General features: G+C 57.0%; 1 protein-coding gene across 27 annotated transcripts in view; it reads left to right on the top strand.

Annotated features, from left to right (window-relative positions):
- Nucleotides 1-15361, top strand: part of EXD3 (exonuclease 3'-5' domain containing 3) — a 99683-nt gene that overhangs the window by 31769 nt on the left and 52553 nt on the right. For 13 of the 27 annotated variants that reach the window (XR_010322898.1, XR_010322899.1, XM_064290769.1 and 10 more), the window contains 2 exons: nt 11072-11136; nt 15046-15222. The exons of 1 other annotated variant lie outside the window; for it this stretch is intronic. Coding sequence is in view for 24 of the 26 variants with exons in the window: in XM_064290769.1 (XP_064146839.1) it covers nt 11072-11136; nt 15046-15222 (242 nt within the window). In the remaining 2 variants the exon portion in view is untranslated. Of the gene's footprint in view, nt 1-4024; nt 6559-11071; nt 15223-15361 lie in introns of those variants that run through there. 13 more of the 27 variants (XM_064290770.1, XM_064290774.1, XM_064290776.1 and 10 more) reach the window with 10 other exon arrangements.

Raw genomic sequence — 15361 nt, 5'->3', positions numbered from 1 at the left:
CGGCTTCAGGGTTGAGGGCTCTGGTCCCTTGTCAGAGGATCTTGAGGGTCTGCACGATTCACACCATGGCTGCACGAAGGCCTCCTGGCCCAGGGTCTCCGCTTTGTGGGGTGAGGGTTGTCTGGCACGGGGTGGCTTCCTGGGCAGAGGGTCTAATAAGCGTGTGCAAGTCTCCCCCTCCTGCTGAAGCAGTGTGGTGCCCCCGCTCGCAAGGTGTCCCAGCAGAAATGACAGAGTGGGTGGGAACATGAGCGCGAAGGAAGCAGATCTGCCAGGCCAGGTGTCCCCCTCCCTGCCGCCGTGCCCTGTCTGGGTGTGGGAGGATCCAGGGCTGTCCGGGGGCTGTCAGCGTAGCCCTCCATCTGGGTGCAGGGAACCCCAGACATCTCCAGGGGCCTTCGAGGGGGCTGTCACGCATCCCCTGCCATTTTCAAAGTCAAATCGTGCTGATTGTTTTAAGCTGAGAGGAGTGGCTGCCCCCACCCCTAGAGAATGGCCATGAGGCTTTCCCTGTGGATGAGAAAGAGCCAGGTTAGCGGGGGTGACTGACATGCCTTCCCCCAGGTCTGAAGGGTCTGCACGTGGCTGGGCCGCCCCCCCCACCGCCCCGTGATGCCTCCTCCCAGGCACGCACCCGCTGACTCCATTTAAAAAGGAAACCTCCGTGGAGTTGTTGTCTAGAGGTGGTAGGGGCTGCTCACGCCCACCTCAGCCTCCTCCTGGGACCATGGGACCTCCTGCTGGGAGTGGGTGGGGATAGGGCAGGGCCACTGCTGGACCCCACGATTCCCTTCAGCAAGCGAGGGGGGTTTTGGGGAGACAGGCTGGGGAGGAGACGAGGCAGGCCAAGGGAGTGGGGGGCCAGTGCTGCCCAGGATGCTCTGTGCTGGGAAGTGTCCTGCAGTGCCCCCTTGTCGGCTTGTGTGGCTGTGGGTTTGTGCTCCAGGTAGGGGCGTGGGGTAGGCGGGGGCCAGGACATGTGCACATAGGTGGCCACCAGCGGAGACAGCAGTGGTGAAAAGGGGCTTCCCCGTCTGAGTGCCCCCCACTTCCACGCCTGCTGCCACTAACGCCCACGTCCACCTGCACCGAGAATTTACCCGGGACGGAACCACCAGACACACACTCTAGGGAAGGAGGGCTGAAAGCCAGATGCTGAGTGTGGGAGGAGACGGGGGCTGAGGTCTGGTAGAGATGCTGAGTGTTCTTTGTGCCCCCACCCCCACCGCCACAAGTCCCCCTCCGTAGCTCTGGCTCCACACAAAGGCATTTTCTTCATCTGCCAAGAAGGAAGGGGGTGGGGCTGGGACGGGCCTGGAAATAAGGCCCTGGGCCAGCGGGTGCTGTCAGCTGTCAGCGTGGGAGCTGGGACTCTGCTGGCCTCCGTGAACCGCCCCGTGCCCCGGCCAGGGTCGGCCCTGGGCCCTGCCTGTGACAAAGGGCCTTGCTCGGGACGAGGGGCCCTACCGGGCACAGAAGCCCCCTCGATGGGGGGTGATTTTACTTTGAATGGCCCCAGGGATCCCAGCCCCCACTGTTGCTGCTGCTACTGCCTGCAAATGTCCCCAAAGCAGCCTCCAGACTGGGTTGTGGCATCTGGGGGTTGTCTCCAGCCATCAGACCAGCAGGAGACCAGAGCAGTGGCCCAGGGGCTGAGGTGGGGAGAGGCCTGGCGGCCCCAGCAGCCCATAGTAAACATAGTGGGGTACCTCTGAGCTCCCCAGGAAGGCTGATGGACTCTCCCCACTTTCCAGGCCTGGGGGGTCCTGGATGCTCTCCCGTTACCTACTGGGCTGTGCTGGGGTGGGGGTGGTGCTGACCTGCGGCCTCTGCCTGATGAAGGATGGGTGGCAGGTGGGTACCAGGTGGGGGTCAGGCGGGGTAGGCTGAGGTCCAGGGGAGCCTGTTGGACAGGCCGATGGGAGACATGTTACATTTCATTTTACAGAAAGTTTCTTCACCCCCACCCCCCAGACCACCTCTCAGACCACCAGAGCCTGCCTCCACAGACAATCCCCCAGGCTGCCTCTTGCCCCCACAATTCACCACCCCAGACTGTCCCCGGCACTGCCCCCCCCCCCACTGCCTCCCCCTGCACCATCCTCCTATACCTCCCGCCTGTACCTCCTCCATAACCCTGTGCAGACTGCCCCCCAGGCTGCCCCCCTTGCTATCCAGGGAGGGATTATAGCAATCTTGTTTCTTTTTTCTTGAGGCTCCGCCTCCTTCTGCTGACCCTGGGGCTGGTTCTGCTGTGGCTCCGCCTCTGGTGGGGTTGGGCCCTGGGGGTCCCGACCATGTGTGGAAGGGACCACCAGCCCTCCCCCCCATGAAAGTTCCCATTCATGGCTCAGAGTGACCCATCACGGGGAGAGTCCTGCATGTGATCAGCCCGGCCTTCCCAGCAAGGCTCTCTGCCTTGGTTTACCCACCCAACACAGCTGTCCCTCCAAGACCCCAAGCTCTTCGTGGGAGGCTTTGACTTTCTGTGATTCTCTGCTGGGTGACAGTTTACGGCTGCGTGTCTGGGTGGTCCCCACACTTTACCTCCAAATCAGCTCTCAGCACCTGTCAGAGAAGACAGGAGAGATCCACAGTGCACCGGGGAAACCGAGGCCAGAGAGGTTCAGACCCAGGCTCAGCTGCCGTGACGCCGTGGTGTTCTGGGGGTGGGGGCCACCTGATGGGTCCTGGTGGGGCAGGGGTGGGGAAGAGCCCCCCTTCCTGCAGGTGGGGAGGGACCTGGGACTTGGGTGAGGCAGGGCCTCCCCTCGCCTTTTAGGGCCCCCATCCCAGGTTCAGAGAGGCACGTGGAGTGCGTGCCCTCCTCTTCCTCCAGGTCACCCGAAGGCTGTCATTGTGAGCACTCCAGGCTCCATCCCCCTGCATCAACGTGTTGACAGACCCCCGGGGTCCAGGGCCCTAATACCCTGGCTTCTCTCCATCCATGTAGACTTGCCCCCAGAAGGATCCCCAAGTGCCGCTGTCCCCACTGTCCTTCACTGAAGCCTAGTTGGGGGTCTAGAAAGGCCTCCCACCCACCTGCCAGTTCCTGGAGTGGCACAGCCTCCCAGGCCTCCACCCACCGCCCAGCCCCACCCCGCCCAGGCCAGTCCCATGGCATGCCCTGCATGAGGCCTCAGACCGGGGAAGCCCTCCCCAACGGGCACTGTTAGGCCATGGTCTTTGGGGGGCCCACCCTGACGTGCTCCCTGGCCGCTCTGCAGGCCCAGCTCCGCAGCTGTCCACCCTTGGTCACTGCCTGCCCACTCCAGCCCAGTACTGGGGCTCCAGGACTCCCACCCAGGGTTCCTGCCTCAGCAGAGTCCCACCCCAGGGTGGCCAGGGCCAATGGTAGGAACAGCCCTTGTCCTCCCTCCCTGGGGCCTCCAGAACGTATTCCAGTTGAGTTGTCACCTTTTTTACTCCTGAAAATTTGGCTTTTCACAGACACAGCTGGAGTCGGGGTGCTCTGTCTTGGGACTCCAGCACCGGAGCCTGCCTGGGAAATCAGAGTCTTGCAAACCAAAACAAACCCATTGCTGTCGAGTCTATTCTGACTCATAGCGACCCTATAGGACAGAGTAGAACTGCCCCACGGGCTTCCAAGGAGTGCCTGGTGGATTTGAACAGCCAACCTTTTGGTTAGCAACCAAGCTCTTAACGACTGTGCCACCAGGGCTCCAGAGATAAATAATTTCTCAGCCCAGCGAGCAAGCCACTTGGGAAAGCCTGTTTGCCTTGACCTGGCAGGCCACCCTCCCTCTTTCCTCCTGGCTTCCCCTGTGAGGCCTCCCCTGGGGCAGGGGCGTGCTGGCTGGGGGTCACTGAGGAGGTGCAGGTGCTGGGCAAGGCTCTGTCAGGAAGGAAGGGCCGGGGCCCTGGGAGATTGTGGTGGTAGGGAGCAGGGTTGCTGCACAGTTAGGAAGAATAAAGTTGCACAGTGTCCAGGAGACGTGGCAGGTGCCTGGAGAGCGACTGCAGGGTGAAGGGGCTTGAGGAAGCCGGGTGGGGGGTGGGGTGCAGAGGCGCCCAGGACTAGACTCGTGCTGCGAGGGCTCTCCTCGTGGCATGCTCTCCAGGGTTATACCCTGAGGTGTAGGCGACCTGCCCACAGGGCAGGACCCCACTCATCCACAGGGACAGGGATGGGGCCAACTGCCTCACAGGGGTCTCCCGTGGAATGGGGTGCCCACTCTCACCCCGCTGTCTCTCAGTAAGACCTCTGCCGTGTCCTCTCCTGCCCCTCCACAGTGTACCCCCCACGCCCTTGCTGCCCTCCACTGCTGCCCCAGTCACTGAACGGCCCAGCCTTCTCCCCTCTGGCTTCCTTTCCTTTTCAGGAAACTGTCATCTCTGCCATTTTCCCTGTGGTTATCGGTCTTTTTCTTAGGGATTTATGGTGTTGTTAGCTGCCGATGAGTCTGCCCCCAACTCACGGCGACCCCATGTGCAATGAAACAAAATGCTGCCTGGTCCTTTGCCATCGCCATGGTCAGTTGAGGACTGAACCGCTGTGGTCACTGTCTGATTGTTGGAAATAGACTGCCAGGCCTTTCTTCCTGGTCTTAGTCTGGAAGCTCCGATGAAACTTTTTCGGCATCACAGCCACACTGGAGCTTCCACTGACAGACGGAGGCTCCCACATGGAGTCTGAGAATCTTCTCCTGAGCCAGCACTGCCCCTGTGGGTTTGTCCGCACTCTTTATAAATCAGTTAGCCCACGGCAGTGGCAAGTCCGGGTACTTTATCACTTGTCCTTGACCTTGCTCGAGTGGCTCTGCTTGTTTGTGCACGGTCCAGCTTATCAGTGCTGCTAGCTTTTGCATCTCACTTAAAAAGACCTTCCCCACCCGAGAGGAGTCATAATATCCCCCCAGTTTCTCCCTTTACTTTTGTGGTTTCTTGAAGACCACGAGAAGCAGACCACACAGTACTAGCCTGTTAGGAGACAGGGCTTTGCTTTCCTTCCTGTGTGACTGTGGGCAAGTTACTTAACCTCTCTGCTTCCTCGTCTGAAAAACGTTGTGATTCCAATACTTACTCCATCTCTTTGTGAGTGTTAGATGAGCTACTTCTCGTAAAACTCCCCGAACAGAGCCAGTGCTCCGTGTGTGCCAGCTGCCTCTGCGTCTGATCCATGTGGAATTTCCTTTCTGTAAGATGGGGTGTGGGTCCAACTTTGTTTTTTCTGGAAGACTCTGAGGATGTCCTAGTGATATTCAGTGAACCACCGCTTTACCCCGCTGCTCAAAAGCGTCTTCTCTCACCGTGGAGTTCCTGTATCTTTGAGTCACTGTCTTTCTCTTCTGTCCCTCTGACTGTTCGTCTGTTCACGGACCAGCGTCACGCTGTCTTCGTTGCTGTGGCCCTGTAACCCAGTTCAGCGTCTGGAGGACCAAAACCCCTCGCGGCTCCTTCTGCTTGTTTTTCTCCTCCGTCCTTCCCTCCCCTCTCCTTTCCCTACCCGCTCCTTCTTTCCTCCCTCCCCATGTAGATAGATGTCAGAGTGAGCCTGCGGTCCTACAGAAAGTGTGTTGGTACTTGTGTTGGATTTCACTACATTTATAGTGTAACTTCTGGAACTCCTGGTGGCATAGTGGTTAAGAGCTACGGCTGCTAACCAAAAGGTTGGCAGTTCGAATATACCACGTGTTCCTTGGAAACCCTATGGGACAGCTCTACTCTGTCCTGTAGGGTGGCTGAGTTGGCATCGAACTCGATGGCAATGGGCTTGGTTTGGGTTATTGTGTAACTGCGGGAGACCTGACCTCCTAATGGACATCTGTGGTGACTCTCAAACACCCATGAGTTCTTTGGCACTCCTCCCATTAAAGGTGGGGCCAGACTCCCCTCGCCTTGACTGTGGGTTGGCCTTAGCAATAGGCTCCTAATGAAGTGAGAGCCTCTAGCAATGCTGTGTGACTGGAGGGAGGCTAGAGCAGACGGCTTCCGTCTGGCATTTCTCTTGGGCCACTTGCTCTTGGCGTACAGCTGCCATGCTGTAAGGAAGCCCAGTCTAACTCCCAGAGGGAGCCCTGAGGAGGGATCTGAGGACCCAGGTCAACGCTGGCACCAAGCCTCCGAACCCCCGCCAGCCTTCCCCATTTGAACTGAGGCCTGGACATGGAGGTTAAATTCCTCCCTAAAGAATCTGAGAACATAAGAAATGCCCAGCCTGTTTGGGGGTAAATTTTTATGCAGCCGCAGAAACAGAGCTCTATTCAAGGACACTTTTGCTTTTGTATTTGTTCTTTTATTGTCCGGTTTGTCTTTTTTAAATAGATCTCACACATTTTGTTTTTGTAAGGAGGTGTTTTGTCTTTTAAAGTTTTCTTGGTTTTCTAACTCTTCTTTGCAAATGAATCTGGAGATTTCTTTGTGTGAATTTTGTGTGTGTCGGCCTGACTTAGCTGCTCTCACAGCTTTTCAAGCTTCCCTGGCTTTCCAGGTGAGCAGCCTAGTCTGCAGGTGTGCCGGCTCTGCCCCTCCCCCCAGGCCCAAGCCGCCTCCTGCCCTTCGCACACCTGAGGGGGCACCCCTGCAGCACCATGACAGGTAAGTGTCCTCCCGCCTCCAGAGGAGAGCCGCTCGTCCGCGTTGTGGTGCTGGCTGGGAGCCAACTGGGTGTAGGCTGAGGACAGGTGGGGTTTCTCTCTCAGACTCGTGGTTGTGTGGATGAAACCATAAGTGAGTGAGTGTCCTCGTCGGTGGGACACCCGTGTGGAGGCAGGTTGTCCGCTGGCCGCCCCACCTCCTCCCGGACTGCATCTGTTATTTCGCTGGAAAAAAGCACGCGTTTGTTTATTTCTTGCCACCAGTTTTGTGGTAAGCATTTACTAGGGGTCTTTATCAAAGTTAACTTGGCAGCTTTTTTTTTTTTCCTGGAATGCATTGATTTTTTAAGGTGAAGGCCACTTTTGGGATAAAGCCATGTCTGCTCATCACCCTTCCTGTGTCTCCGCCACCCCAGGATCACCCCGGAGGAGGCGGCCCCAGTGGTTCTTAGTGTCCATGTGACCCCCCCAGCACAGAGTGGGAGGGGTGGGGACAGCCAGCGAAGACCCTGGAGCGTTGTACTTAAGCAGGTCGTCTCAGCAGGACAGCCACATTTGGGAACCTTCAGGGCCGAGCTTTTTTTCTTGAGCTTACATAGCTGCCCCACCCCACACTCCTGGGAGTCAGAGGCCAGACCTGCTACAGACCTCCTGCAGTTATCACACTCATGAGCACGTTCGTGTGCAGCTCTGGCTGTGAACTTGGGCCTGATCCAGGCTGTGGAGGTCAGTCTGGGGTCCTGCTCTCAGGCCCTGAGCCACACACCCCTGCTGTGGAGTCCCCAGAAGGGCGCATTTGGGTGCAGTGGACGCTGAAGTGTGAGGGTCTGGCCGGGGCATGTAGAATGGGGTCCTGACATCAGGCCCCGAACCCACACCCCTGCCGTAGCATCCCCAGAAGGGCACGTATGGGTGCAGTGGACGTTGAAATATGAGGGTCTGGCCGGGGGCGTTCAGAGTGGGGAGGCGCTCTGCCGCCCCTTGACCTGCCCTCCTGCTGTGGACCCTCAGCCTAGCAGAATGTCACATAACTCGCTTATCTCACTCACTCAGATAAACACCTCTCAGCATCCTGTTTTTCTTATGTCATGCGAACAGGAAGCCAGCGATTGTTTGAGATGTGCGTCAGTGTGGCTGTGCAGTGGCGGGGACAGGCCTCCCCTCCTGGCCATCCGCGGGACCACCCTCATCCACGCCCACACCCGCTAGCACTCACCCCCACCCGTACCAACCCATGCTCCTGTCTGAGACTTGGGCTTTCGCAAGCTTTCCCCTTGGGTCCTGTGGGACTGCGTGGTAGGCGGGGGGGGGAATTGACCTCACACATCGTCCACGGTCACAAACAAGGTGACATGGCCTGAACCTGGAGCTTGCAGTCTTGTGGGAGCTGACAGTAAACGAAAGAGCCCCCGGTGAAATGCTGGTTGTGCCAGTGCCAGGAGTAGGGGTTGGGCACAGGGTGAGCGGTGCTGGGCGCAGGACAGGTGGTATAAGGTGCAGGATGGTCAGTGTGAGGCGCGGGGTGGATGGTGTGGGGTGCAGGATGGTCAGTGTGGGGTGCAGGGCGAGCAGTACGGGATGCAGGGCGGGTGGTATGGAGTGTAGGATGGTCAGTGCAAGGCGCAGGGTGAGCGGTGCGGGGTGCAGGGTGGATGGTGTGGGGTGCAGGGTGGTCAGTGTGGGGCACAGGGTGAGCAGTACGGGGTGCAGGGTGGGTGCTATGGGCTGTAGGATCAGTGCAAGGCGCAGGGTGAGCGGTGCGGGGCGCAGGGTAGATGGTGTGGGGCAGGTGGTGCAGGCTGAAGGAAGAGCACTCTGGGTGGAGCGGCGGGCAGCCTGGGAGAGGACACACATGCCCACTCAGATACACACATGCAGAGCCCCTTGCTGCTTTGCTGGAATATCATGGAATCCATCAAGCAACTTGGGGAGAATTGAGAAGTTTACATTGTGGATAATATGGTGTTAAAAAACAAAACAAAAAACCATTGCCATCGAGTCGATTCCAACTCACAGTGACCCTAGAGGACAGAGCAGAACTGTCCCATAGAGTTTCCAAGGAGCGCCTGGTGGATTCTAGCTGCAACCTTTTGCTTAGCAGCCGCAGCTGTTAACCACTACACCACCACGGTTTCCAATATGGTGTAGCTCTTCCTTTATTTTGTTTATTAATTTTTTTCTCAGTGTTTTATGGCTTTTTGCACAAATATCTGTTAAATTTCTCCCAAGGAATTTGAATGTTTTTTAATGATATTTTCTCATTTCACTTTAATGTTCATTTTCTGTTTATGCTAGTTTACAGGAAAACAGTTTGTTCTGAACATTGGGTCCGTGTTGAGCATCCATGCTAAGCTCTCTGGTTAATTTACCTTTAGCTTCTCTGCAGCTTTCCACATAACCATTCCCATTGCCAGTGAAGAGTCATGTTTTTATTTTTTTATTGCAAAAACCTTTCCTTTTTTTTCACGCCCTGCAGCACTGGCTAGGACCCAGGTCACTGTGGGGTGGAAGTTGTGGGCATCCCTGTGAAGGTCCATCTCACCGGGAACACCTGGCGTGAGGTGTGACGTTTGTGGAAGGTCTTTTGCAGCTGCCTCTTACATGGTTAAGGAAGTTCTCATCTACTAGTGTGCTGAGTCACCTGTTTAAAATCAGGGGCAGAATCTAGCTGTATGAAATGGGTCTGTTGAGAGAACAGGACGGTTTTCTCCCGTGTCCTGTGATGGGCTGAGCTACTCTGGCAGACTGCCAGGTGCTGACTCGGTTTCTGGTGCAAACCCAACTTGCGACCTGCTCTCTTTCCTGCGTGCGCTGTGGCAGGCCTGGTCTCTCGGCCTTACCGCATGTCTTAGTTATCTAGTGCTGCTAGAGATACCACAAGTGGGTGGCGTTAATGAACAGAAATTTATTTTCTCACGGTTTAGGAGACTAGAAGTCTGAATTCAGGGTCCTGGCTCTAGAGGAAGGCTCTCTGTCTCTCTCTCTCTGTCTCTGTCTCTCTCTCTCTGTCTCTGTCTCTCTCTCTCTATCTCTGTCTCTCTGTCTCTCTCTGTCTCTCTCTCTGTCTCTCTCTGTCTCTCTCTCTCTCTCTCTCTGTCTGTCTCTCTCCCTCTCTGTCTCTGTCTCTCTCTCTCTCGCCTCTGGGGCAGGCCCATGGCGATCACGTGGCGTGTATCGTAAGACCTCTCCGCCTGTGCTGGCTTAATCTGCTCCTTTATATCTCAAAAGAGGTTGATTTAAAACGCCCCCTACACTAACACCACCTCATTAACAATACAGGGAAAGCCCATTCCCAAACGTGATTATAACCACAGGTGTAGGGGTCAGATTCACACTACATATTTTTGGGGACACAATTCAATCCACGGCAGGGGGATCCAGGCTTGCGTCTAGCAAGTGTGGTGCCATCAACTGCCCAACTGCTTGTGAACTGCCTTCGGCAGGTCTGTCTCAGGTCTCACTGACCTCGTGAGAGGTTTTGGGGCACCTCCCCTTTTTTGTCCTGCCCCCGGGGGAGCCCCAGCAGGTTGGTGTTGTCCTCTCTATCCCTGGGTAGAGTTTGCTGGGGAAGCCCCCTGGACTCCTGGAGAGCGGAAAGCCCGTGTTAGTAACCCTCCTCACCCAACGTATGGGGTCGTGGTCGGGGTCCTGATCCTGACCCTCAGCCTATCCCGGCCCCCACTATGTGGGGCAGTGGTCAGATTCTGGGTGGGTGCAGACAGGTGGAAAGGAAGCAGTGAGGTCATGGTGAAAGGCGCTTTCCTCCCTAACACCAAGAGAGGTCGTCGTCTCTCCTCGGCTTTGACATTGGGCGCTGGCCAAAGGCTACCACCTTTCCCTATCACGCGCCTGCTGACCCCCAACCTCCCTGAACCCAGTGTCCAAACAGGCTTTCTCTGGGGTCCTCCAGGACATGTGTGGCAGGAGCGTCCAGCCAGTTCTGGGTTGAGTGCCCCCATCTTGTGGGCCCCTCCCCATGCCCAGGGGCTGCTCTTGTCCCATCTGCAGCCAGGTAGGGGGTACCAGGAAGGCAAGAGACAGTACAGCCAAATGCAGAGGACTGTGGGTGGGGGCTCCAGGAGTGAGCCACGTAGCCGTGGGGAGGCTTGGGGAGGCTTTGGGGAGTGGCTGGCCTTTGTGAGGTGTAGCAGGAACCAAAGCTTGGGGGTAGGGGAGAGGAGGAGGGAGAGAAATGGGCAGGCAGAGGCCTCGGGAGGGACCACATGTGGTGGGCAGTGGCTGGGGTGACTGCTGTGACTCAGGTGGACTCTGGTGGGTCGGGTTGGCACCGGGCTTGGTCTTGGTGGCCCAGTGTCCTCGCCATGCTCTGGATGCTGCAGCCGTTGCAGCTGAAAGGTGCAGCCAGGGCGCCGGGCTGTGGGTGGAGCCTGCCCTGAGAGCACTGGAGCTGCTCCAGAGCAGACCACTGGCCACAGGGAGGGGGCCTGCGGGACGAGCTTCCCGAGGGGCTGCGCAGCAGCCCCATCACCCTGTCTGTCCTCTGTCACTCACAGGCCAGGACCCAGTCCTGCTCCTGCAGGCGCTGCAGGCACGGTGGCCCACGAAGGATCTGCACCAGGTGAGTCAGGTTGTGGCAACTTGTGTGCAGACCCTGGAAGCCACATACGACTGCTCTGCCCGACACACAAGGTGGTGGGTGCCGACTTGGGGCCTGTGCACATGTGGGGTGGTGGGTCCCTGGGCAGGACTGTTGGGCCCTAGTAGGAACAAGGGCTTCATGGCCCCTACACATGTCTGTGCCCGGAGCTTCTTCACCACTCTGTCTGCTAGGTCCACTCCCACCACGGCCAGCTCAGGTGGTTCAGGCAACTGTCCCTTCCAGTTCATTCACGTCTCTTCTTTGAAATTTCCTTTTTCTTCTTCCTTCACCTTTTCTCTGTTCTCTTCCCACATTCTCTCATGGGGTGCTAAGTCGATAGTTCTCAGTCTTCCTTTTCTGACGCGTACATTTGGCGTTGTGAACGTCCCTCTAGGCGCTGCTCGCGCTGGATGTCACAGGTTTTGATACGTTGAATTTTCGTTGTCCTTCTGTTGTATTTTCTAATGTTCTTGGGATGTCTTCTTTGACCGCTGTGTTATTTATTTCCAGACACATAGAGGAACGTGTTTAGGTATCTTTTTGTTGTCTGTTTCTGGTTTCATTGCATTCCTGGTGTATGTTGAGGCTTGCTTTGTGGTTAGTTTGTAGAAATGTCCCAAGCTGGGGAAAAAATGTGAATTCCCTGCAAGGGCTGGCCTCAGAGCTTCTGCCGGGAGGGACCGGGTCACTTCTGTTCACGTTTTATCAGCCGGAGCTGGTCATGTGGCCGCTCCTGGTTCCAGCGAGCAGAGAAGAGCCGTGGTGTCCAGTGAGCAGCAAGAGCTGGTTGGCGTTTGTGACAACCATGCAAGTGACCACCAGAGGCCGGAGCAGAAGCAGGGAGGCCTGGGGAAGTCACCGTAGTGACTGTGAGTTGGTGGTGGCTCGGCCAGGGTGATGGGGCCAGTGAGACCTGCTGACAAGTCCATGGAGTTTTTATTTCCATGATAATTTTTAGTTTTTAAGGTTCTCCTTGGTTCTTTTTCAAATCTGCCTCCCCTTCCTCCTGCAACATCTTGCCCCTTTCTTAGTTTTGATTCTTCTTTTATTTCATTCATAATTTTAGACATAGTTATATTAATTCCCAGATTGATGTCCTGTTATCCCACACACTCAAAGTTGTAATCCTCCTACTTGGAATGGTTAGCACTCATGGTGGGTTGCTTCCTTGTGTGTTTTGTGGGTTTTCATTGTGAGCTCGTTTCAGTGGAACTTTGCCCCCTGGTGGCCGAAGGCCTCAAGCGCCCCCACCCACACAAAAACCCACTGCCAAGTGTCCCTACAGAGCAGTTAAAGAACAATTGTTTTTACTCTCTAAGATCCCTCAGGGGTGTCCCTAGATTGAGACGAATTTCCTGGACCATGTGTGTAAATTAAAGCCCCAAGTGAGGTACAGGCCCCAGATTTCATGTATTTAGGAGTGGCTTTCCTTTTATTCCCAGAATCCAGGCAGATAGGCAAGTGGCCTTGCCCACTTCCCAGCAGTGGGTAGGTGTTTTCCCGGCCCACCCTTTCCCCAAGGAACACCCCTTGGAGGGTTTCAGCTGTTCACTTTTCAGCTGAGGGGACCCAGGCCTTGTCCCCTGCCCTCATGCAGTGTCAGCACCCACCAGAGCAGCTCTGGAATCCCCTTGCCTGCTCACTGCGCATCGTTTTTTGGCTCCCTCCTTGTTCCTGGCAGATGTAATTCTTTTTCCTGGGTGCTCAGCATCTATTTTTAGGTGTTTGCTGTGGGAGAATTGTCAGGTTGCCTGGGTTGCCCCCACTCTGCAAGCATATCAAATCTCCGAACACCGTGGGTGTTTACTCCTGGGGTACCCTATGGAAGAACTATCCATATTCTGGGAGCTGGGGAGCAGCCTCCTCGGAACAGGGTACTTGCCTGTGTCGCGATTCTACAGCTGCAACCCAGCCACCTTCACACTGCTCCGCGGGAGCTGTCTACACAACCCAGCCACCTTCACGCTGCTCCGCGGGGGCTGTCTACACAACCCAGCCACCTTCACACTGCTCCGCGGGAGCTGTCTACACAACCCAGCCACCTTCACGCTGCTCCGCGGGGGCTGTCTACACAACCCAGCCACCTTCACGCCGTTCCGCGGGGGCTGTCTACACAACCAGCCACCTTCATGCTGCTCCGCAGGGGCTGTCTACACACAGCTGAGGACCAAGGTTTAGGGGAGGCACGCTTAAACAGGGTACAGACAAGGCCCGGGGAGCAATGGGGGCCCAGGGAGATGAGGGGCGACTGCTGGCTCAGGGGCTGATGCAGGCAGTGGTCACTCTGAGGCTGAGAGGAGAGGAGATCAGAGTGAGTGGGGTGCCAGGAGGGTTCACGTGGGCGGTGATGAACCCTGTGGCAGCCTCCCCAGTGTCTGTCCCTCCATTCCTGAGGCTCCAGTCCTGTGGTCCTGTGGTTCAGAGGTGAACACATGACCCAGGCTCAGCCAGTGAGACAATGGGACAGTCATCCAGGGGCTTTGGGGGTATTTCCTCTTTCCGGGAAGGAGGCCAGAGTGAGCGTGAAGGTGCCTGGGCCCCCCATGGTGTCATGGGTCCGCTCCCCTGCCCTTGGGGACGCGATAACCCTGGTGACATGGAGAGCTGCCAGGAGTTAGGACTGCTGACCACCACAGGCTCACTTGGGGTGCAGAGGGACCTGCTGTGTGATGCCTGGGCTGAGTGAGCACTGCCCCTCATGGTGGTCCCTGGGGTTGGTGCAGACCAGGCCACAACTGGTTTAGGGCACTGGGGGGGTCACTCCCTCCCCCCACCCCCTTTTGGCTCAGTGATGGCAGCCTTGGCAGAGACACTTCAGCAGTGGGAGGGCCATGGCTCAGTCATGGGGGTGGTGCCCATGCTTGTAGTGGCCATGAAGGATCTCCTGGGCATTCACAGCCACACACAGGATACACCTCTGGCTTCCCAGGGCCCTGAAGGGGCAGCTGTCAGCGTGGTACTGCTGGTCCCTGAGCTGTGCACCTCAACATGTTGGGGGAGCCGGCCACCTGAGACCCTGAGGAAGCAGAGCCTGTGCCTGGCCAATCCAGCTGTGGGCCATCAGCAGGGAAGTTCCCACTCACACCCCAAACCCTCACAAGGCTTCCTGCCACCCCCCACCAGGGGGCCCCCGGGGGGGCCCAAGGAGCTCCTTGGTGATGCTCAGCAGCGACACAGCGGCTCTGCAGGACCGCTAAGGACACAGTTCACCCCGAAGTGTAAACCTTAACCTCCACTAGTCCTGGCAGAGGAAGCTGCAGACCAGTGTCCACGGACGAAGGTTCGTCTGGAGTTAAGCACGGGAAGACCAACTGACTGAACTTGTTGTAAACACATCTTGTTGTTTTCCGTGTTTACATAGAGAGCTCCGATACTCTGTTGTTTTTCTTTCAGCTGTGATGGGTCTTCCACATTTTCTGCTTTGTGGGGGTAAAGATGTTTTCAGTTTGGGGCTTGGTCCCTTCTTTTCACTCTGTTTCCCATTGCTTGTTGGGAGGGAGCAGGCCTGGCTGTTTCTGGAGGGAAAAGTGGGCTGTATGTACCCTCCGTGCAGGTGCCGGAGACGCAGGTAAAGTGGCTTGTAAACCTGTGCTTTCCCTGCCGTGCCACCTTTCAGATGAAGAGCCGGCCTTTGTCTGGCCCGGAGGACGAGCTCCCCGTCTCTATAGGATGATTAGTTGGACAATGACCGCCGTCCCTTGTGGGCTTGGGGTGCAGCAGACCAGAACGGAATCCTAGGGGCGTGAAGAGTCGCTGGGGGCGTGGATGGTGGCTGAATGGCAACAGTTACCTCTCTGAATAGATTAAATTGGGGAAAAAAAAATTGTGGGGTGGGGGAGGGTCTGCGGATGCCGTGAGCCCCCACAGTGGCCTGTCGTGTCTCCGCAGCTCAGGGAGGAAGCCTGGCAGGGTTTTGCTGCCCTGGACGACCCGCTCACAGGACTCCTGGACATGCTGGAGGGTGGCCGCGCCAGCGGGGGGCAGGGCCACTCACTGCAGACATGGGTTGCCTGTGAGATGCAGCGTTGGCTGCAGGCACAGCCACCACACCCAGGGCTGGCCCCGGTGAGCCATCCCCCACAGACCCCCCACGTCCCAAAGCCACGGCATTCCTGCCCTCTATCCCCCTGCACCCATGCTTGCCAACCAGGCTGCTGTGGTCAGCTCAGCTTGTCCAGGGGACAGGGTGGGACACTTGGCCTTG

The sequence above is a fragment of the Loxodonta africana genome, chromosome 9 (genome assembly GCF_030014295.1).
Source record: "Loxodonta africana isolate mLoxAfr1 chromosome 9, mLoxAfr1.hap2, whole genome shotgun sequence".
Taxonomy (NCBI): Eukaryota; Metazoa; Chordata; class Mammalia; order Proboscidea; family Elephantidae; genus Loxodonta; species Loxodonta africana.
The sequence above is the reverse complement of the archived record's forward strand: the minus strand, read 5'-3'. Positions and strand labels throughout refer to the sequence as shown.